General features: G+C 36.0%; 1 protein-coding gene across 1 annotated transcript; it reads left to right on the top strand.

The window, feature by feature from the left end:
• The first annotated feature begins 19,996 nt into the window (after window positions 1-19,996).
• LOC121773213 (EEF1A lysine methyltransferase 2-like) lies at window positions 19,997-24,813 on the top strand. Its single transcript, XM_042170027.1, has 7 exons — window positions 19,997-20,327; window positions 20,599-20,724; window positions 21,419-21,619; window positions 22,719-22,815; window positions 23,727-23,830; window positions 24,098-24,149; window positions 24,311-24,813. Exons 1-7 carry the CDS (start codon window positions 20,110-20,112, stop codon window positions 24,530-24,532), a joined length of 1,020 nt encoding a protein of 339 aa, XP_042025961.1. The 5' UTR covers window positions 19,997-20,109; the 3' UTR covers window positions 24,533-24,813.

Below are 24,813 nucleotides of genomic sequence, written 5' to 3'. Positions count from 1 at the left end.
AAAATTCTTTTATATTTCGAAATATGATTGTGGAGCTATAAGGGTGGTTTAAAGTGTTATGTCATGCCATGATTGTTTTGATGTTGAGATTGTGCTTGATGCCTAGTTCGTTTGAGTTCGCTCCATTAGGCTATAGGGCTATGATAAACGAATTCGGGTCTGAGTAGGGCCGCAAACCCTATCAGGCTGTACACAGAGGGGATCGTGAGCCGTCCTTGCTAGTCGGCCGGTCTCGTGGGGGAATAGTGTGGCCACACTTTCGTCGCACTATGGTTAGAGGATGTGATTGATTGATTGACGAGAAAATGGGGAGATTGTTTTGTCTGGCCAGACTATGAAAATGTTTTTGTGTTCTCGATGATATTTCTTAACTATATGTAAAACTCGAGTTCACTGGTATGGATGACATAACTGTTATAAAATATTTTCGGCATGAGCCCATTGAGTACAACAAGTACTCAGCCATGCATTTCTTTTTAAAATTTTGCAGGTTGAGCGGGATGTTGTGATGGATGTTGAGTGAGCTTTAGGAATTCTCGGATGCGTCGTGTCTTCATACATGGGCGTCATCCTATGACTCTCCTTTGATACTTATTTTTCCGCTGCCTTGTTTCGAATCGTTCTTGATAAAGTCTTTCATTTTTCCCCACACTACGTTATGACATTATTTACCTTGAGACATTAATCCGTTGTTTAACTATTCGATAGACCAAAATATTTCTTTTTGAAGTTAATTGGGTTTTCATATTCAATCTCGTCCTTTATTGTTGTCTTTCATTGCGTCCCCCTTTTCTTCCCCGCTCCTTAGTCCCTCCCCTCGTCACGTTTTCCCCGTCTTCACTATCCTTAGTAAGGGCGGTCGTGACAATCACTCATTCCTCACCAGGGATGTTAGGATCATTCACTCTTCAGTCATTGCCACACCACTGATGCTTCGGGTTATGAGAGTTTCTCTTTCCTACAGCTTTTTCCTTTCTTCCCCGGGTCAGGTTATTATTGCTTCCTGCCCTTAGATTTTTCCTTGGACTTCGTCCAGCTTATACCTCCGAATTTTATTTTATTTTTTCCACTGGACTTCGTCCAGCTTATACCTTAGAATTTTATTTTATTTTTCCCCTATTTTCTCCTTTTGACTCTTCTCCCTACACATCCAGTGGCGACCCTCTTTTGTATATGTTAGATCAAAGTGTTAAGGCTCATAACTCACTTATATAGTGGGGCTTCACAGTTAGTTTAAATTAAGGCTTTTCTATCGTTCTTACTTCATCCAACTGACTTTGATTTATTAAGAGAAAAGGATTCACAAATTGGCATGTATTCTCTCTTCAATTACTCTCCCTAAGGGGCTTTTGCTATTTATTATACCAGTTATGCATACACCAACACATAACCTAAAAAAAAACTACAGACTCTTAGACCTAACAGATTATTTACATGCTTGACTCTAACTGCACTAACTGTTCTCCCCCTCCCACTTCATTCATGCTTGTCCCCAAGCAATCCCAATGAGGTGGAAAGCATGGCAGTTAGTGGCGACAACAAAACAAAGATCACAGACACAAAGAAAACACAAACTTCTCACACTTAGACCAAGAATTGGGCTAAGTGGGAGAAGACACAAACATAAACTAACAGAACGTATATACACAACAATCTTCTCACACTTAGGCCAAGCAATGGACTAAGTGGGAGAAGATATACACAGAAACACAAATAACAAACACATGCTATATTAACAAAAACTTCTCACACTTAGACCAAGAATTGGGCTAAGTGGGAGAAGGCACACAAAACATACATATATACAGACACAACAAAGCATGCACGATAACAGAAACACAACATGCATAGCAGACATCTTAAAAAAACAAAAACTGAAAAATAAAAATTACTTGGTCATTTGGAGTGGTTCAATTTTGCTTCTGGCACCTTTTGGAGTCAGCCTTCCTGGGGTGTTGGTGGTGCTTGCCTTCTTGGTCCTCCTGCTGGTCATGGGGGTTGCATCTTCTTTGGGGATTCCTTGCTCTCTTGTTGGTACATCAACATCGACAGTTCTGGAGTTTGTAGAGTAGATTTGGCCACCCTTGCTGGGCGGAATCCTCTGTTTCCCCTGTTTCTGACTTGCCATTCTGCTGGGCCAGGTAGTCGTCTTCCTTATTTCCTGAATTGGGAGCTTCATCATTGGAATTCCTTGGAGGTCCCTTGTACTCTCTTCCTGACCTACGAAACTAAAACTTGAAATTCTTAAGGAAACTGGTCAAGTGGATGTAAGATCCAAATGTTTTTTATTTTTTTTCATTTTCCCAGATTTACTTAGAATTTCAAAAATATTTTTGGGATTAAATTTTTTTCTTTATTTGGATTTTAATAAGGAATTTCAGAAAAAACATATTCACACTATGTACAACTTTTGCTAAAGTATTCTTGGGAGTATAGTATACTGGTTCAGTCCAAAAATTTTTAAATTCCTTCCTATCTACCCGACCCAGCAGATTCCCGAAGAGTACTTAGCAAACTGACCCGCTAGGCAATAAAAAGGTGCATGCGTAGTGGAGTTTCTTCCATTACGCGTAACTCCGAATTATCTCTAAATTTTTTTATTTTTTTTTTGAAAATAAATTTTTTTATAAAACAAACTTAATTAGAAAAAGGGATTTAAAAAAACTAAAAATCTTTTTGCAATTTTCTAATTTTTTATTTTATTTTATTTTTTAAATTATTTTATTTTTAAATGTTTTTGGATTTTTCTTGGAAAACTATTTACAAGAATTAAAAGTCGATTAAAAGTATTTACAAAATGAGCTTCTAAAGTATCCAAGGATCATATATGCAACCATTAATCATGAAATTGAAAGAACAAGAAAACTCCCTGACCCCATAGGCATTCTTTCAGCCACATGTAATCGGAGAGCTTTCATTCTCTACTTCAGCCTTGATTTTTTCAACCTTGGAAAACACCTTGGATAAGAAGTCATGCCTGGACAAAAGAAAACGATCAAAAAACAGAAAATTAAAGAAAGCCGAAAGCGATTTACAGTGTCATAGAAACAAAATCAAGTAGATAACGTCATAGTCCCCGGCAACGGCGCCATTTGAAGGGAGGGATTTTTGCACGTGTATCGTGTGCACGTGTTCCTCATTTCAACAAGATTTATAATTTTCCCACTATTGCAACAAATATTACGAAGTATAAGCGGCAAGAGAGGGGTCGAACCACAGAGACTAGGGACCTACTCGAGATTATTTCTACAACACAATCGGAAAAATGATCGGTTGCTGCCACGCATTCATTAAGGGCTGAGTTTTAACTACTAGACCTGGGAATTTAAACCTAATCTATTCTATCTACTGGATCCAGAGAACTGACGGTGCTTCAAATGTAATTGCAATCATGATTTGAAACTGAAAATTAACTTTAGATCATTCACCAAATTTCCTGGGTCAAGCAAATAAGTTTCCTAAAATAGCCAGACAGCAGAGCGTAAGAAAAGTAACAGAGCAGATTCCCCTAAATAGCTACTGACAAGAAAGCTGCAACTAACAAACTAAAGCAGATTTGATTCTAACTACCAGCAAACTTCATCTTCTTCATGAATCCAACGGGAAATACAGAACAAAACAGGGCATTAAACACCATGAAAACAGAGCAATCTCAGATCTATCTCAGATCTAAATTTAAACATGAAATTAAAGTCTAAACTAACAGATCTACACTAATGGGACTAGCAGAAAGCGGAATAAACACAGATTAACCTTGCATGCATCACCTAAACTAACAAATCTCAGAAATCGAGCACGTGAATAACTAGATCTCAACATCTAAACTACTGGAAATCATGTAAACATCATGGATCTAAACATTTAAGCCACCAATTGCGAAAAGCATCCAAGAAACATGAGTAAATAGCATCATCAATATGAAAATAAACACCAAAGCTTCATGAAACCAGAAATAGGTCGAGATCCAAAGGCGGAGTCGTCAATTTCACCGTCGAAAGCATGTAATATCACCAAAAACCAATGCATGAAATGAGCCTTATCAAACTGCTCACACTTAAACCATGCTTGTCCTCAAGCATGAAAGACAAGAAAAAGAAATAAGGCAAGTTTCAATGCATGGTTATCAATGACCGACTCTAAAACGGGAAACAAAAGACTCCTAGACCTAGACGCAAAAGGGACTTGGACAAAGAAAACAGACACGAACACACATACAAAGACAAAACACATTAACGCATAAAATGGTATTTTTCCTAGCAACCATCCCCACAAGTTTAAGGTTAATCCAAGCATCTACAGCCTCAGATTCTTCCCCTTCCCTTCTTCTATCTAGTCAAGCTGTCAGTTCGTCAAGATAGCCTTAAATTTTACCTCCTGTTGGATTCACTCGATCACTGTAACACCTCGAAAATTTGTGACTTATATTATTTTATTGATGTGGTTGTTGAATGAGAAATGCTTTTATGAAATTTAATTTCTATGTGATTGAGTTAATTATGTGAAATTAGTTGTTGTGAGTTGTGTGAAATAATGTAATTAAATTTCCAATGTGTGAATTAAATTAAATGGGATCATGCATAATTATTCTAGCCATTTTATTTAAAATTTTCGGCCCTCCTATTCATTGGAAATAATACTTTCATTCTTGGATTTAATTAATTGTTTTGGGATATTTATCCAAATTAAATCCAATTAAATCTTACCATATCTTGCCAAATCTTTTCATGGCCTATTTAAATTAGGATTTAAATTATTTCCTTGTGGAAATAATCCCCAAATTTTCGATCCACCCCTTTTTCTAAAGAAATAAATATTTTTTTCCTATTTTATGGGATTCTTTCTTCCCAAGTAAATTTGAATTGCACCATATCTCTATTTAATTAGTTAATATAAAAATCCCACAACCATATTCCCTCAACTACACGCCTATTTCCTTTTTCCTCTATAATTCTTTCACATTTTTTTTATTTGTTTTTTTTAAGTGTGGGTTTAATCCTAGCCTATAAAAAGGGAGAAAACCTAACCCTAGCCCCCATATTCTACACGCTTCCCTCCTCCCTCACCTCTCCCACACGTTTTTCCCTTTCTCCCTCTCCTTCTCTACCAATCCTTCACAAATTCTCCAATCTTGCTTCGTTTTGGAGTTGGAAACTCAAGAATCATTGAAGAATCGAGCCATTCGTTGTTTCTACAGATTGTTTTTCAAGAGAAATGTATACTTTGATTCATCCTTCTCATTCTTACCTTTGAATCCATAGTTTTTTAACCTCTCATGCATATAGTGAGTGTAGAAATCGTAGATCTAAAAATTAATCGGTTGGGATTGATGGTTGCATGAGAAAGTATTTTTATATGCGTTTATTGATGTGTATGAATGAGTTTGTGGATGATTCGTTGGTGAATACTATGTGAATATATGAGAACATGGTTGTGAGATCTTTCTGAAGCATGATTATGTGTTGGAAGCATGAATATATCTGTTTGGATGAATGTTAGATAAACCCTAATTCGAATTTGTGAAGCATGAAAACTGTGGTGTTCGGACAGTAGATTCCAACGTGTGTTTGACCAACCAAACAATCTTATTTTGGCACGAATTTTTAACTGAGTAATATTTGAGATGTCTTCTGTGTTATGTATATATTTCAGCCTTTTTTGACGAAAGATGAAATTTTAATGAATTTTTGAAGTTAACTGCGCAGTTTTGTCAGAATTTGTATTCTCGTCCAGTGAGTTTCGTTTTTTATTTGACGAATCTAAAGATGTGATTTTGATGTTAAATTTTAATTGGATAATCTTTGATGTGTCTATTGTATTGTGGTAAAATTTCAGCCCCAACGGAGGTCGGATGGATGTTTAATGATTTTTACAAAACGACCGCGCAGTTCTGCCAGATTTCTGTCATGTTAAAATAATACTTGTTTTCAAGTTTTGAGTGAATAAATGATACATGTGTGATTAAGGAACGTATATTATGGCGTGGTTATGTGTTATACGTTGAGGTATACTATGGGGTGTTTCCTTATGTTGGTGAACGTTTGGGATGTGTAATTTAAGAAAACGATGAAGAGAACAATAGGACATGCATGATAAATTGTATTGATGGAAGACTGATTGTGTTGTATTATGTGGTTATGATGTTGATAAGGGTTGTTGTGCGTACGTGGGTACGAAGAGCATGGATTTCAATAAAGTTGTGAACCGTGTTTGTAAGCAATCGAGGTGGGCTTTCTTTTACTAAAATTCTTTTATATTTCGAAATATGATTGTGGAGCTATAAGGGTGGTTTAAAGTGTTATGTCATGCCATGATTGTTTTGATGTTGAGATTGTTGCTTGATGCCTAGTTCGTTTGAGCTTGCTCCGTTAGGCTACAGGGCTATGATAAACGAATTCGGGTCTGAGTAGGGCCGCAAACCCTGTCAGGCTGTGTACACAGAGGGGATCGTGAGCCGTCCTTGCTAGTCGGCCGGTCTCGTGGGGGAATAGTGTGGCCACACTTTCGTCGCACTATGGTTAGAGGATGTGATTGATTGATTGACGAGAAAATGGGGAGATTGTTTTGTCTGGCCAGACTATGAAAATGTTTTTGTGTTCTCGATGATATTTCTTAACTATATGTAAAACTCGAGTTCACTGGTATGGATGACATAACTGTTATAAAATATTTTCGGCATGAGCCCATTGAGTACAACAAGTACTCAGCCATGCATTTCTTTTTAAAATTTTGCAGGTTGAGCGGGATGTTGTGATGGATGTTGAGTGAGCTTTAGGAATTCTCGGATGCGTCGTGTCTTCATACATGGGCGTCATCCTATGACTCTCCTTTGATACTTATTTTTCCGCTGCCTTGTTTCGAATCGTTCTTGATAAAGTCTTTCATTTTTCCCCACACTACGTTATGACATTATTTACCTTGAGACATTAATCCGTTGTTTAACTATTCGATAGACCAAAATATTTCTTTTTGAAGTTAATTGGGTTTTCATATTCAATCTCGTCCTTTATTGTTGTCTTTCATTGCGTCCCCCTTTTCTTCCCCGCTCCTTAGTCCCTCCCCTCGTCACGTTTTCCCCGTCTTCACTATCCTTAGTAAGGGCGGTCGTGACAATCACTCATTCCTCACCAGGGATGTTAGGATCATTCACTCTTCAGTCATTGCCACACCACTGATGCTTCGGGTTATGAGAGTTTCTCTTTCCTACAGCTTTTTCCTTTCTTCCCCGGGTCAGGTTATTATTGCTTCCTGCCCTTAGATTTTTCCTTGGACTTCGTCCAGCTTATACCTCCGAATTTTATTTTATTTTTTCCACTGGACTTCGTCCAGCTTATACCTTAGAATTTTATTTTATTTTTCCCCTATTTTCTCCTTTTGACTCTTCTCCCTACACATCCAGTGGCGACCCTCTTTTGTATATGTTAGCTCAAAGTGTTAAGGCTCATAACTCACTTATATAGTGGGGCTTCACAGTTAGTTTAAATTAAGGCTTTTCTATCGTTCTTACTTCATCCAACTGACTTTGATTTATTAAGAGAAAAGGATTCACAAATTGGCATGTATTCTCTCTTCAATTACTCTCCCTAAGGGGCTTTTGCTATTTATTATACCAGTTATGCATACACCAACACATAACCTAAAAAAAAACTACAGACTCTTAGACCTAACAGATTATTTACATGCTTGACTCTAACTGCACTAACTGTTCTCCCCCTCCCACTTCATTCATGCTTGTCCCCAAGCAATCCCAATGAGGTGGAAAGCATGGCAGTTAGTGGCGACAACAAAACAAAGATCACAGACACAAAGAAAACACAAACTTCTCACACTTAGACCAAGAATTGGGCTAAGTGGGAGAAGACACAAACATAAACTAACAGAACGTATATACACAACAATCTTCTCACACTTAGGCCAAGCAATGGACTAAGTGGGAGAAGATATACACAGAAACACAAATAACAAACACATGCTATATTAACAAAAACTTCTCACACTTAGACCAAGAATTGGGCTAAGTGGGAGAAGGCACACAAAACATACATATATACAGACACAACGAAGCATGCACGATAACAGAAACACAACATGCATAGCAGACATCTTAAAAAAACAAAAACTGAAAAATAAAAATTACTTGGTCATTTGGAGTGGTTCAATTTTGCTTCTGGCACCTTTTGGAGTCAGCCTTCCTGGGGTGTTGGTGGTGCTTGCCTTCTTGGTCCTCCTGCTGGTCATGGGGGTTGCATCTTCTTTGGGGATTCCTTGCTCTCTTGTTGGTACATCAACATCGACAGTTCTGGAGTTTGTAGAGTAGATTTGGCCACCCTTGCTGGGCGGAATCCTCTGTTTCCCCTGTTTCTGACTTGCCATTCTGCTGGGCCAGGTAGTCGTCTTCCTTATTTCCTGAATTGGGAGCTTCATCATTGGAATTCCTTGGAGGTCCCTTGTACTCTCTTCCTGACCTACGAAACTAAAACTTGAAATTCTTAAGGAAACTGGTCAAGTGGATGTAAGATCCAAATGTTTTTTATTTTTTTTCATTTTCCCAGATTTACTTAGAATTTCAAAAATATTTTTGGGATTAAATTTTTTTCTTTATTTGGATTTTAATAAGAAATTTCAGAAAAAACATATTCACACTATGTACAACTTTTGCTAAAGTATTCTTGGGAGTATAGTATACTGGTTCAGTCCAAAAATTTTTAAATTCCTTCCTATCTACCCGACCCAGCAGATTCCCGAAGAGTACTTAGCAAACTGACCCGCTAGGCAATAAAAAGGTGCATGCGTAGTGGAGTTTCTTCCATTACGCGTAACTCCGAATTATCTCTAAATTTTTTTATTTTTTTTTTGAAAATAAATTTTTTTATAAAACAAACTTAATTAGAAAAAGGGATTTAAAAAAACTAAAAATCTTTTTGCAATTTTCTAATTTTTTATTTTATTTTATTTTTTAAATTATTTTATTTTTAAATGTTTTTGGATTTTTCTTGGAAAACTATTTACAAGAATTAAAAGTCGATTAAAAGTATTTACAAAATGAGCTTCTAAAGTATCCAAGGATCATATATGCAACCATTAATCATGAAATTGAAAGAACAAGAAAACTCCCTGACCCCATAGGCATTCTTTCAGCCACATGTAATCGGAGAGCTTTCATTCTCTACTTCAGCCTTGATTTTTTCAACCTTGGAAAACACCTTGGATAAGAAGTCATGCCTGGACAAAAGAAAACGATCAAAAAACAGAAAATTAAAGAAAGCCGAAAGCGATTTACAGTGTCATAGAAACAAAATCAAGTAGATAACGTCATAGTCCCCGGCAACGGCGCCATTTGAAGGGAGGGATTTTTGCACGTGTATCGTGTGCACGTGTTCCTCATTTCAACAAGATTTATAATTTTCCCACTATTGCAACAAATATTACGAAGTATAAGCGGCAAGAGAGGGGTCGAACCACAGAGACTAGGGACCTACTCGAGATTATTTCTACAACACAATCGGAAAAATGATCGGTTGCTGCCACGCATTCATTAAGGGCTGAGTTTTAACTACTAGACCTGGGAATTTAAACCTAATCTATTCTATCTACTGGATCCAGAGAACTGACGGTGCTTCAAATGTAATTGCAATCATGATTTGAAACTGAAAATTAACTTTAGATCATTCACCAAATTTCCTGGGTCAAGCAAATAAGTTTCCTAAAATAGCCAGACAGCAGAGCGTAAGAAAAGTAACAGAGCAGATTCCCCTAAATAGCTACTGACAAGAAAGCTGCAACTAACAAACTAAAGCAGATTTGATTCTAACTACCAGCAAACTTCATCTTCTTCATGAATCCAACGGGAAATACAGAACAAAACAGGGCATTAAACACCATGAAAACAGAGCAATCTCAGATCTATCTCAGATCTAAATTTAAACATGAAATTAAAGTCTAAACTAACAGATCTACACTAATGGGACTAGCAGAAAGCGGAATAAACACAGATTAACCTTGCATGCATCACCTAAACTAACAAATCTCAGAAATCGAGCACGTGAATAACTAGATCTCAACATCTAAACTACTGGAAATCATGTAAACATCATGGATCTAAACATTTAAGCCACCAATTGCGAAAAGCATCCAAGAAACATGAGTAAATAGCATCATCAACATGAAAATAAACACCAAAGCTTCATGAAACCAGAAATAGGTCGAGATCCAAAGGCGGAGTCGTCAATTCCACCGTTGAAACTATTGAACTAAGCTAAGAAATCAACAACTAAACTAAACTAAACTAAGCTAAGAAAGCGGTGGCGTTAAGCGCCTATGAGAGTTTCCTACCTAAACTACGAGAATGGTAGCGTTAAGCGCTACCGAGAACTTCCTACCTAACTACCATAGCGTTAAGCGCTCCCTTCTTCATTCATGTTGGTCCCTTTATACAGGGAGGCTTCAAGCTCGAATCCCTAGGGTATGCTCTTCATGATTTGACGTTTGTACCTTTAAAATAGGATCTTTTAAATCTGCTCCTTTCTTCACTTTTTTCTCCTCCATTTTTCCGCCCCGAGTAATTTGTGTGCGTTCCTGGGTCCGGCAGATTTTTTTACGCACCTGCTCTCCTGATAATTCTCTTTGACCTAGCGGATTTTTGACACTTTTTACTCATTTTCTGCTCATTTTGCATCTGCTCGGTCAATTTGCAGCATCTACTTGACTCAGCAAATATCTGCACACTTAATCTCAAATTTGCGTATTATCTCCTCAAAAAAGCATGTAATATCACCAAAAACCAATGCATGAAACGAGCTTTATCAAAATTAATTACTCAAAATTTCGAGAATTTATATTATTAAATGAGAAAGGTTGGAAATAGGAAAAAGAAAAGAAAGCATAAAAGAACCGGACCGTTGGCCGGCCCCATACTCAGGACTGTATTGATAATGGTAATAAAATTAAAAGAAATATGTTATTTTAAGAAAAAAGATACCCTAAACCCTTTTTACAAATTTTTACTTTTAACATCTACTTTGTTTATAACTTTGTAATTTGAACGTTGTAGAAAGTTACTATATGCAACTTTGGAATTTTATTTCATGTTATACATTAGAACCGATTACAGGTAGCCGTTTAATGAAATTCTATTAATTTTTAAATATTCATGTATGGGGATGTACTTCAAAACAACCAATTTATTCATTGGTGTGGTCAAATAATTAATTAACTATAATTCGTGATATGATGTATTGGTGTGGTCAATTTTTCTGCATATGAAAACACAAAGAAGTACTTAGGTTGCAAAATATAAGATCACTCATAGTCGGTTGACAAGTAATATAACTTATTTATTTATGAATAAGTGAGGCAATATTAATATCAATACATTCCATTATATTAGAATGTTTTTGGAGGCGATGATATAATTAGGAATTTAGGGATTAGGAGTGACCGAGTGAGAGGATCATTACTTTTTAATATTTTTGGGGGTGGGGTGGAAAGGATAATCTTTTTCAAATTTTCAATTGATAATTGATAATCCTTGATAAGTTAAAGTTTGAACTTAATACCTCATTTTTGTTACATGCACGTTAGTCCTTTCAATCAAACTTTATTATAAATGTAAATTCACGAAAATGTTCCACGTACCCTAAGTTGAATAAGTTCCAACCAATCATTATTTCTCTATCATTCTTTTCCGTATTTAAGAGTTTGAATTTATAATTGAAAATGTAAAGTCAACTATTTTATTTGTTAAAAAATTAGGTTTCAGATAGCCAATCGAAATCGCTGATTTAATCTAAAGTTATCTTGAAATTACCATCTACTCAAATATTAATTTAATATTAATGGTCGTAGGTTCTATACATTACCATAAAAAATAAAATTAAATCGATGATAAATCCAAGCGATAGTACTATACGGACTAGTGATTAAGTATTCAAAAGTGAATTATTGGTTTCAATTGCCGAATCATTTTCACTATCACTACGAAAACAAACTAAAAATCGATGCTCTAACTACTAGACCATGTCCAAGCATAATTTATAAGTTCATAAAATTTAGGAAATATATTATTGATTTTATCCAAAAAACTACCACTTTCATGATTCATTAAAGGTTTGCATCAAATTCGTGGATATATAAAGAATCATGCCTTATTTTTGGGCGAAATACTATGTTTTTTCCTTTTTTTTCTTTTAATTTGTCATAATAATTCAAACACTCATATAATTTTCATAACAATTTTATAAATAATAGAAATGGATAACATATCATAACTTGTATTTAAAGTGTTAATTTAAATTTAAACCATAATAATAGTATATATACTTCCTGCATCTATCAATACACGTCATGCTATTTGCGGCACGGGTTTTAAGAATGTAAAAAAATTACGGTTGGAACAAATATGAATTTTATGTATTAAATTTATAATTATATGTAAATGAAATAACTTGTTGGAGTGTGAGATCTATTTATTAAATATTGTAAAGGCGAAATGAGAAATGTAATGGTAAATTAGATGTCCAAAAAAATAGCAAAGTAAAAATTATAATGGCAGTCAAAGAGAATAGAGTATAATACAGTGTATGATTTTATGAAGTAATTTGACATTTCTTTCTTTCTTTCTTTCTTTTGTAGTACAATATTTTTCCTTAACTTATTTCCATTTTTTTCGTTAGAATTTTGAAAAGATATGTGATGGGGAATAAATAATAAATAATAGTGAGATTATATATTTTAATTTATGATATTTAAAATATTTTTCACTAAGGAAGGATTAAGCATTTTTTTTCGTTTTGAAATTGGAATTGATAATATTATAAATTCATCCCTTAATTAGCGTGGTCCTTGAATGGTTACTCATGTAAAGTAAAAACCCCATTAAAATGTAACTAACCCAATGAAGTTCGAATATCATGTTAATTGACATAATTATCCATATGATGAATATACTATCTAAATTTATCACCACTCTTTCCAAATTCTATTGATAAGGAAAAAACAAAGCAAAAAAAAGCAAGAGATCTGAATTATTTTTGTAACGTCAATATCATAGACGTCTAAACCCTCCCTCACCAAATATGTGTTAGTACTTAATATTAATATGTAAATTGTTGTTATAGACACACTTATTAAATGTAGTAAAGTAATGGAATGCCCGCACGGGCTTAACTCAGTTGGTTCCTGGGTGGTAGATTGTCCCTAAGCAGACAGGATCGAATGCTGGCAGCCGCAGTGTGGGAGTTTCACCACTGTGGTGGCTCCTTGTGTGCTGGTTACCAGTGTAAGTTCCTCCCACCTAATGGGCCGCTGAGGTACCGTGTTTGAACCCCTCCATAGCGATGTCGGGCCGGATTATGGGGGCGCCTGGGGTGAGCGAATCACCTTTTGTCCCTAAGTAAAGTAATGGAACTCTGGCGGAGAAGGGGACCCACGCGCATATAAGTACCACTGTACCAGAAGCATAAATTATTGCCTAACCAAAAACAATATTAAAATTATTTAAATTGAGTTATAACCAACTGGAATGTGCGCTTTACCAACAAATTTCCGCTTCTCCAACTCGTATCTACTTTACTAGACGCGGATGATGCCTCCAATCTTATTTAAATTCCATCTCCTAACTCTTTTTATTTATACATTTTAGCTTCTATTGTGCTATAAAATTAATATGTCATGCATTTTACCTAAATTTATATAATAACGCACTATCAAGAATACATGGAATTTGCCTTTTAAAAAAAAAATTGAATCAGATTACTTGATTGGAACAGTTAATTCACTCCAACTTATCTCAATCTAAAAATAAAAAGATTTCAAGGTCAATTCAAGACACGCAAATTCATTATAATGTGTGCACATTTATAGTAACTCTCCACTATGTTTTTTAACAGTAAGTTTTTTTAAATTCAAATTGATTCAAACCACATAGTTACTTACTTGAACGTGGACATGGAATACAAGTTCTTAAATTTCATGCTTTATCTGTCATCACATAACAAAAATTGAATTACTACATAAACACAAAGTATTATAATGATAAAATTTTGAAATCCAAACTAATTTATCCCCAACCCCACTCCCTAAACATTCCAATATTCACCAAATTATTTTGATCACATTTCCATTAATTTGTTGAATCTTGACACTTCAATACAACTGTCAAATAAATATTTTATTTAGATAATTTGAAATTGACTTTTTCCCCAAACACTATATATACACACCTCTCATTTTTCAACTTCATCAAATCCTCACACGCTTTTCTCTCTCCAAATACACAGCAAACTACAGGCTTTGAAGCAAAATACCTATATTATCCCTCAACAAATGGGAAATTACGTCTCATGCACTCTTTCGGGCCCCGCCGGGAAAGGTTCGAGCAGGGCTACAAAGGTCATTTTCCCCTCCGGCGAGCTGCGGCCGCTCCACGAGCCGACGAAGGCGGCGGAGCTCATGCTGGAGGTGCCGAATTCCTTCGTCGTGAACACCAAGTCTCTCCAGATCGGGAGGAGATTCAACGCGCTGAATGCGGATGAGGATCTGGAGATGGGGAATGTGTACGTGTTTTTTCCCATGAGTAAGGTTAACGCGGTGGTGGCGGCGGCGGACATGGCGGCTCTGTTCCTGGCGGCGAACTCCTCCGCGAAGCGAATGTCGAGGGGGAGCGTGAGGATCCTGCCATGCGGCGGCGGCGATGTGCAGATCGTGAAGAGCGTTGCTGAGAAATCGGCTGAGCCGAAGCTCAATTTCGACGATATTGATGATTTCTCGGTGGCGGAGTTCAAGCAGAGGGTGTCTTTCTGCAGATCGAAGAAGCCGTTGCTGGAGACCATTGCTGAAGAACCTGCTTTTGTTAGATGAGGGATTTTGATAAAGGGAAAAAGAGAAAATATTATATAGATATATTTTTATATTTTTTTAAGTTTGCTGTTTCAAGTTTAGGCGAAGAGAAAACTTATTATTAGTATTAATTTTTTTTAGTTAAGCTGGGAATGGGATTATCTAAAGTTAGGAAAGGGATTGAAGAATTGTAAACGTATTAAAATGTACTAATTGGTTGCACTCTTCTTTTCGATTCATTTGATCGATAATAGGCTATTACGACGCAATAAGAAGGTTGTTTGATTAAAAGTTAATCGTTTTCCAAATACTACATGATGCGGGTGACAAATCATATGAGTTGAGTTATTATTGAGTTAACCTGATAACATGATATATTAAAAAAAAATTCTCAACACGGACACAAATTCGACCTGTTAACTTCAAATCCAAACTCGATCCGTACATGGCACCGATCTGTTAACAACACAATGTAATATGGATTGACACGACACCGTAATAATCTGGTAACGATCTAAACCTAATTTACATGATTAAAACCCGATATTATATGGTAAAACATGATTTATATGATTAAACCCTGATATTATTTGATAAAAACATGATTTACATAATTAAAACTTATTATTAAACAATTTAAACATGATTTGTACAGTAAAAATCTGATTTACACGAACCTAGATAATAAAACTAAAAAATTTATTATTTTATAAATAAAATTTAATGGGTCATCCAAAATTAAATCAATATTATCGGGTTCAATGGGTTAACCCAATAATAAACACGAATATAATAAAACTTGACTCAAACTCATTAATTTTGTGCATATTCATGTCATATTTTTATGTCGTGTCAAAATTTCTCAGGCCTCCTAGTAGACTATTTAACCGAACATAATTGATCTATATTGCACAACTGATTTAAAATGAAAACTAATCGAAATGTATGTTATTTTGAGTTGTAAATCAGTATTTAAATTATTCAGACCAATAATTTTTTCAAAAAAAATATTCAAACCACAATAAACATGGAACGGGGTAATTATTAGATCATGATGTGAATTAGGAAAGATTGATTAAATCCCAATGCGACTACGGAATTAAGCACCAAATCTCACAAGTCTAACTTTGATTATTTACCTAGCTTATTTTGCAGATTTGGTTCGATGTTTTCATTAAATTATTTATCCATTGCACCACAAATATCATCTTAAATATTTTCTATATGGGTGTAAGATACAAATTAGGTACAAAAAGTAGCTGGCATTTGCTAATCATGATTTGGTGATCTTGGAAGGATGCGTAGCTATTCGCCATATCTCAATGGGTTCTTCAAAAAAAAATCAATGTTTTGGTTGCGAGTGTTTTCCGCTAAGTATGAATTATGAGTTGGAAGTAAGACAATAACCTATGCTACTTAAAAAAAACCTATGCTTATACTTAGGGACAATCTCTTGACCTATTAATCATAAGTTTATACTTGGGACAATTTCTTGCAAATACTAATCAAATACCAAGCAATATTCAATATTCCCTATGTTCCATTATAATTGAGACATTTCATTACTTTATGGAGATTAAGAAAAACAAAATGATGGTTAATTTGTTAAGTGGGGAGATAACCAAGTAAAATAGAGTATAAAGTAGAGAGAATAAAGTAGAAAAGAAAACAAAGTACTACTACTATGAAACAATACAATTATGCATAGTGGAACGTCCCTATTTAGGGGGAAAAAAACTCAACTATGATGTTACGATCGTACGAGTATAATCGAGTTCAAGCATATATAAATTCATGAAATCAATTTGGTTTGATTTTAGAAAAAAAAAAAGTATAACCAAATCCCAATAGAGTAATTTACTACTTTTGTAAGTCTCAAAATATTCCGGGCCAATTTTTTGGGCTTGAAAATACATAAACCAACCATCCTTATTGGTCTCATACCTTTGTTCTCATACATTTGCATTTTAGAGAAAGTTGATGTGATTTTGAGGAGGAATTTGGTCAAAAAAATACTCCATTAATTACGTGAAAATATAATTAACAAAAGTTACATGATTTTGTGGGGTGAACCCACACTAAATTATTTTGATCTTTGTTTATTGTTAAAACTGAAATATAAACATTTAAGTAAACATACATACTCCATCCGTCTCATAAGAATATGCACTATTGGTTGGGCACGAGTTTTAATGCATAATTAGTAAAGTAAGAGAGAGATAAAAAAAAGTAATTAAAATATTATTAGTGGAGAATGAGTTTCACCTCATTTGAGAGAAAAGAATTTCTAAATTAGAAACTGCATATTCTTGTGGGACGAACTAAAAAGAAAAGAATGCATATTCTTATGCGACGGAGGAAGTAATACGGATAATATTAAAGCTAGGAAATATCGTTTTCACACAAAACGGCAAGTATTGTGAAATAAGAAAGTTAGCTAAAATTAAAATTATTTTTAAACTGAGGATGCTTGAGATGAGATTGAAAACAAGGTCTCCGTAGTTTGGAACATATGGTGTATGATGGAGAGAGTGGAGATCTGGTATGCTTGAAAAGTCTTCCTAGCATGCTCATCTTGTTCGGGATGATCGATCTTTGAACTCGTCGGTAATGGTGGATCTATGAATTTCATATTAGGGATGTAATAAATATTTATATCGATTTGGAGATTTAAAATTCAAACGATCTTTTTTCTTTTGTTATTTTAATTTTTTTTTCTAGTGAGTCATTTCATTGCATATAAAATTTAATTATTTTTAGTATTATTATTTATTTTTATTTTTTTTAGAATGGAGATTCTTAGATATGTAGATAACCGAAAATTTATTTTAGTTTAGAAAAATTTAAATATCTAAAATAAAATAAATACATCATACGTTCTATGTAATCTTAAATATAATCATAAAGATTATATCCAATTATACATACTTTATTGAGTAAAAAACAAACAAGAGAATATATAATAAATTATTTAAATCATACATTAGAAACTACAAATAATAGTAAATGATTATATCCCATCATATGTAATTATAGAAACAATTAACAAGTTAAAATAGAAATCCAAGACGGAACAAATAAATATGCTTGGGAGAATACGAACCTAGGTTATTTAGAGTGTTTTGGGGTAAAACTATACACCCTTGTTCTTAGTTCGCTCCGCCAAAGCTCGTCGGAGTGTACGGTATGTTACCGACCCCGGTTGAAATTCTAAGAACGAAAGAGTAAGAACAAGTATTCTAAGAGATTCAAGTAGTGCTTGCCTTTTGTGGATGCAAGTCGTGGTCAGGTAGATTAAATAAGAGTGAGGGCTCCTAAACATATGACGATTTTAGTTCTGAACATTATCTTTTGAATTATTGCATCATGAACAAATGAAAACCGTCTGGATTTAGTCCATTTTGGACGGAACTGTCAAAAATAGACGGTTAAAGGCAGTTTAAATTATTTTGACGGGATTAGAGACAGATTAGAATATTTACTTTTTTCTTATTTTTTAAAGACAAATTATTTCTCTCTCTCTCGACACTCCCTCTCTACTGCTCATTAATCTTAAAAAACCTAGCAATCAAATGTGCAGCTGGCGACGCCGTCGCTAGGGCGGGGGCTGCCGTCGAAGACTCAGGTGGTGTTGTATACGATGCTGTTGTTCGGGTTCTACATGGCGTGGAACATCGGGATGAACGGCGTGGAGCGGGGCGTCCACCTCGGTGTGCAAATCGAACTCGACGCCCTTCCGCTTCAGCTCCTCGATGCACTTGGCCAGCAGCGTCGAGTCCTCCTTCTCTCGGGCCAGCATCTTCCCGAGATGGGATTTGACGTCGGTCTTGTACCGGATAGCCCTGATTAAGCTCAGGGAGAAGAGCAGAGCAGGGGAGAAGAGGGAGGGGAGCCAGGAGACAGAGCTGGAGTGGTATAGGAAGAAGATGCATTAGAGGTGGGTGATCTCCTTGCGGGTGGCGTCGATCTGGGTCTCCTTGAGGGAGAGGCGGTTGAGGATGAGCTCCTCCTCTTTTAACCATTGCTTGAGGAGGAGTTTGTGAGTTGGGCAGCCGTCGTCGGGGAGATGTTCATCGCCTCTGCCGCCCCGGGGAGCTCGTCGTCCGAGTTCACATTCTCTTGATGATCTCTGGCGGCGCCGTCGCAGGATTCCTCTTCTGCGTAAGAGGATAAGGTGGCGGAAGAAGAGACTCTAGAAAATGAGAGGGAGAGAGAGGATGATGGTTGGTGAGGGTTGGGGATGAAGAGTAGGTGAGTGTTGGGTCGGAAGTGGGGGAGATGGATGTGTGAGTTGCGGAGGAGAAGAGATGCGGCGGTGGTGTTTCTGGTGGAAGAGAGGCTGTAGGAGAAGCCATGGACAAGGATGAGACAGAAGGAAAATCTGCGAGTGGGGGGCTTTAATTTATTGAGATTGATTAATGGTTATTAATGCAGAATGAGAAGAGATAGAGAGTGTTGATTAATTTTTTTTTGAATCCCAGTTTGCTTCCGGCGATGTGTGAATGGAATATGGATGACTGGTAAAAAGCTCAAGAGTGTTGACAGAGAGGGAGGATAATAAAAAAAATTAAATATTCTAATTTAAACCCTTAATCCAGTCAAAATAACTTAAACACCAGTTGATCGTCAATTTTTTATGGTTCCGTCCAAAATGGACCAGATTCGGACTGTTCTCATTTGTTCAGGATGCAATAATTCAAAAGATAATGTTCAAGTCCAAAATCCTAAAATCCATTTAGGACCACTTTTAGCCTTTACTCGTTAAAGAATCAATGGTTGGGTGATGTTGTGATTCCATAGTTGGCGAGAATCTGGAGAAAGTGAACTGGGGAAACAATTCGGAGAGAGATGAGAGTGGTATCGTCACTTTGAGAGAATGGTGAGTTGAGTATTAAGGGAGAAGAGTAGTCAATGAGAGCACCAATTAATAGAGGTTAAGTTCCCAATCGAAAGGTTTGTCGAGCACGCGAAGATTGAACGGAGCGAAAGAGATAATTCCCTAGTTGAAGTTTTAGGATTTTCGGAACAAGAATGAAAATAGAAGTTTATTTCACCTTTCTCAATAAATCAAAATCCAATTTGATTTAATTAAAAAAATAAAAATTACAAAGTCTAAAATCTGAAATTCCAGATATACCCCTACCATGGTCACACGCTGAAATCATGCGAGCAGCTTGCCATTACTCCCTCATCTTCTCTTTCCTGAAATCCCCAAACTCCTCTCACTAGGGTTTCTCACTCAATCCCTCTATCACATATCTCCGTGATTCGGTCTACATGGCGGGAATCAGATTGCCGCCGGAGGATTCTGACGTATCGCAAGCTGCTCGGCAGGTTGCCGCCATCGATCTGATCTCCGATGATGACCGTTCCATCGCCGCCGACTCTTGGTCCATAAAGAGCGATTATGGAAGCACTCTCGATGACGAGCAGCGTCAGGCTGACGCCGCTGAAGCGCTCTCCTCCGCTGCTTACCGTGCCGCGTCCGACTACAGGTCATTTTTCCCTTAGTTCCGATTCGTAACACTATAGCCTTTCAGTGATCTGTATGTATTTGCTTGGTATGCTAATAATTGAACTCCGCGTTGCCATAGCATGATTTTCTGAAATTGCTAGTCAGTTAGTTTGAGGATTCTTCTCCCACTGATAGTGTAGAATGCTAACTAATTATGGGAATTACAAAATAGGTTCTCAATTTCATTCGTCATGGGATGACTTATTTTTGTGGTTTCGAACTCAGAAAATTCTAATGTTTGTGTTGAGCAGTTCTGACAAAGAGGAGCCAGATGCGGAGGCAGTTTCATCAATGCTGGGATTCCAGAGTTACTGGGATGCAGCATATGCAGATGAATTGGCAAATTTCCGAGAACATGGTCATGCTGGAGAAGTTTGGTGAGTCTACATCTGGTTTCTGGATAGTTGGTGTATTCCTATTTCATTCTTAGAAACTATTGGTGTTCTATCCCAACTTTGTGATGGAGAAAGATTATGTTTGCTCTCAGAGTCTCAGTTATTCTCCCTACTCCCTAACTAGTCTTCATGTTTAACATCAGATAATTTCATGGATTTCCTTATTGACTTTGGTAGGTATTGTTTTTTGGATTTCTGATTAGGATGAGATTACCATGTTCAAGTATGGCTACAAGTCTTGGATGCTTTTAGGAGTGTTCGATACGTGCAGGTGGTCTAGACTCTAGAAGAGGATAGTTTTCCTCAGTGTACTAACAATGTGACATATTTCATCTTTAGGTTATTCTTCCTCTGCATTAAGTAACACTATAGTAAGGTTTATATCAGATCTTATAAATAAAATTTGGAGTATCTAAACCACTCATTGTAAATTTTCTTCTACTTTACTTATCCTGTTATTTTATTCAAAAATGTATCTGAAGTCAGTACAATTGAATTAAGTAAAATCATGATATTTAACTAACAGATCTTCTTTACATACACTTCGACAACAACTTTGCATGAAGGAAAAATGACCACAATGCATCCTATCATCTGTTCTTGTTCTGTCTGCTGTGGAAGTGATTATATCAAACCTTATCAGCTATTAGTTCGTTATATATGTTTTAATTTGTAGGTTTGGACCTGATGTGATGGAAAATATGGCTACATGGACCAAAAATGTATGCCTTGAAATTTCTCAGCGTAACTTGCCAAATCATGTAGACAATACAAACTGTTTGCCTGCTGGGAAGCCTGAAAAAGACCTATCTGGATGGAGCATTCTGGATGTAGGTACTGGTAATGGCTTGCTTCTTCAGGAGCTCAGTAAGCTGGGGTACAGTAAACTCTAAATGTCCTGCTTGTTTTTTCACTTCTCTCTTTTTTTTCTCCTGTTCCTAAAAGTTTGTAAGAGAATCCAGACACCAAGATCTTTTGTACGGTACACACCTTTAGGTGCTGGGTACCTGCCTTAAATTTTTATGGTTGTCACATTATACACCTATCTAGTTATACTCTACATTGAATGAAGTTATTTCCAGAGAGCATTGCTATCTTAGTTAGTTGCAATAATTTGTGCTGAAGTTGTGTCCTTGTCATATTGTAGGGTAGGGCGAATTTGTTTTGTAGGCAGTGGTATGTGTTCCCTGCAATGAGACTTACATAGGCTGATAGGCATCCCTACAATTATTTCGTGTAACATATAGCTCCAGCAGCTAAAGATGCCGTTTGTCTTGCCTCAGCAGCCATAGGATGGGCTACAAAAAGAGTCCAGCTTCCAATAATGCAAGTTTTGTGTTAAGGAAGACTGACAGGAATAGAGAGATAGAGAATGTCCTGTTAGTGTTTTGTGATGGATTGGAGATATTGATGCATTGGTAATTAGTTGGGATATCATATAACTGCTGGATAACTGATAAACATAGACTTGGGGTTTTTGCTACCCTATATCAATTTGCATGCTGGCGTATATTGTATATATATTTTACTTCATATGCCTTTAAGGAAGTAGTTTGATTAATTCCAGGGACATCACTTTGATTTATTGACACTGGTCCTTGTAGGTTCATATTACGCCAATCAAGACTTCACTTCAGATCTACTTTTTTAAGCAGCAGTCTCCAGCATATTAGTTCTAATAAATTAAGTTGTGTAAATTAGAAAAAAGTATCAGTTACATGCTTATGATATTATAGTGTGGAATTTCTGCAAGAAAGTGCCAAATGTGTACTAAGCATTGCCTCGCTGGAATCAAAATTTGAAATAAAGTGTGCTTGCAAGTTGCAATTGAGAATGCCATGTGGCTTAATGCTGAGTTTAATGCACAAGTGGAGTCTTAGGTTGCTATATATATTTGTGATGATTAATGTTGATTGTCTCTGGCTGATTTTGATGAAGTTTGATTCTGACTTGTCACTACTTATTTCACCTCCCAGGTTCTCAGATCTCACTGGAACTGATTACAGTGAAGCAGCTGTTGACCTAGCTCGAAATCTTGCACAGCGTGATGGATTCCATAATATTAAATTCCTGGTAAGACCCCAAATATTTATCATCTTGTTCTCGTTCTCTTGCAGCCTAAACCTTTGATAATTGATACGGATGCTACTGGATACTCATTGTTACAACAATTATTTCTTAGTTTAAATTAGTTGAGTATTCTTTGGGATAGCCAGTAACACTGACTGAATCTTAATGCTGATCTAACACTAAAAAGTTGTTTTTCTTCTATCCTTGTTTCTCTGTAAATGAACTGTTAATTATTGATACTATTTTGTACCAGTTGAGGCTGTTTTATACATAATGCAAATTTTTGGAAGAACATCATTATTTGACTACAAGACATTTGAGTTGTACAATGTAGCTGTCCTTACTTGTCTTTAGTTAGTACTTACTCTTTACGTCTTCAGACATCTTATATAAGAGAATCATTTGTGTTATGCTTACATTCTCTAACATTTGCTCTAAATTTATTGTTCATGCAATGTTGCATCAGTTTTCATTAACATTTTCTATCATTTGGAACCTTGATTAATTGACCTATCACTTTCTCTAAATGAAAGTAATTGGTTTTTAAGTATTCGTATCTAAGCAGGATACAAATAATCTACTGTATTTTGGCATTATATATTTGCTACCGATGTATAGTGGTTTGTGACTAGCCTAATTATAAATTGAACGTTCTAGGCAAATTTTACACCAGATATATCATTGTGAAATACCTAAGCCTTTTGGGATTAAATAATCAGTAACTTTGCTTAATAAGGTGTGCCAATCGTTCTTCAGTGCTTATCACCCAGGGATCAAATATTTCATCGGGGAAGTCTTTTTCCTTCAGTAAAGTGCTAACTTAAGGCTTCTGCACAATGCATATGCTTTATCAACCTTTTATTTTCCATGTTATATATGAATAGGTTGATCTTTTTCTTCAAACTAATTTTCAGGTTGATGATATTCTTGACACGAAACTAGATCGGAAATTTCAGCTAGTCACAGATAAAGGGACACTGGATGCAATTGGATTGCATCCTGATGGTCCTATCAAAAGGTAAATGGTCTCCAACAGTGTGGGCGTCTATATAATGTCCTATTATACTGCATGCTGTTTCATTGTTCCTCTCTTCCACTCCCCTAGTGGTCATGCTTCTTTCTAGTCATGCTGGGGTTTCCTCAAATGCAGGCCCTTTTATGTGTAGACTAATAAACTAGAGCTTAAAGATTACAAATGGTCCCAACCTATAGAAATATCTTGTTCAAGAATTTGAACCACTCAAAAGTTGGACCTTTTGATCATATTTGTAAATAATGATTTCAGGATAATGTATTGGGACTCTGTATCAGGACTTGTGGCATCTGGTGGGTTGGTGGTGAGTATCTATGCTAAATTTGCATATTAGATTCCTTTCAATACGGTTCATCTTGTATCTGTATCTTTATTTACTCACATGATATCTATATCTGTTACCTCTAGTCGTTGCCTTGTAGGTTTATAATGAAATTCCATCTCATTTGGTTTATACTTGCTAAGGTTATTACATCGTGCAATAACACGAAAGATGAACTGATACAAGAGGTTGAGGTTTACAATCAAAGGAGAAATGGTGGGTCACGCGAAGCTGATGGTAACCAAGATGCGGCGGGCAGAGATGCCATATTTGAATATGTTGACCACATACGCACGTATCCAACATTCATGTTTGGAGGATCAGTTGGGTCGCGTGTTGCAACAGTAGCATTTCTAAGAAAGTGATGTGTAGGATTTATACACTGGGCTTGGTGTTTGATTTGGCGAATTTGCAAAATACTTGGATGTGTTGAAATTGATTTATTTGTTGGGATATAGGCATAGAAGGCAGATGAAAAGATTGTATATCAATACTATATCCAGATCCAACAGCTGCATGTTATCTCGTTGTCTTTTTTACTAATAGGTGAGCTCTTTTTGACGTTGGATGATGTGTAATTGCCTTCTTAACAGGGCTATTTTGGTCAATTCAGTATCTATTAGTAAAAAGTTGAAACTGTTATAGA

This window comes from Salvia splendens, chromosome 17 (genome assembly GCF_004379255.2).
Source record: "Salvia splendens isolate huo1 chromosome 17, SspV2, whole genome shotgun sequence".
Lineage (NCBI taxonomy): Eukaryota > Viridiplantae > Streptophyta > Magnoliopsida > Lamiales > Lamiaceae > Salvia > Salvia splendens.
Note: the sequence above shows the minus strand (reverse complement) of the source record. Positions and strands in the feature narration are given on the sequence as shown.

Excerpts from the sequence above, each read along its gene's own strand:
- LOC121773213 (XM_042170027.1), top strand. The coding sequence starts at position 20,110 with ATGGCGGGAATCAGATTGCCGCCGGAGGATTCTGACGTATCGCAAGCT. Across the intron at positions 21,620-22,718 it reads CAGGAGCTCAGTAAGCTGGG|GTTCTCAGATCTCACTGGAA; the intron begins GTACAGTAAACT and ends TTCACCTCCCAG. Across the intron at positions 22,816-23,726 it reads TCCATAATATTAAATTCCTG|GTTGATGATATTCTTGACAC; the intron begins GTAAGACCCCAA and ends ACTAATTTTCAG.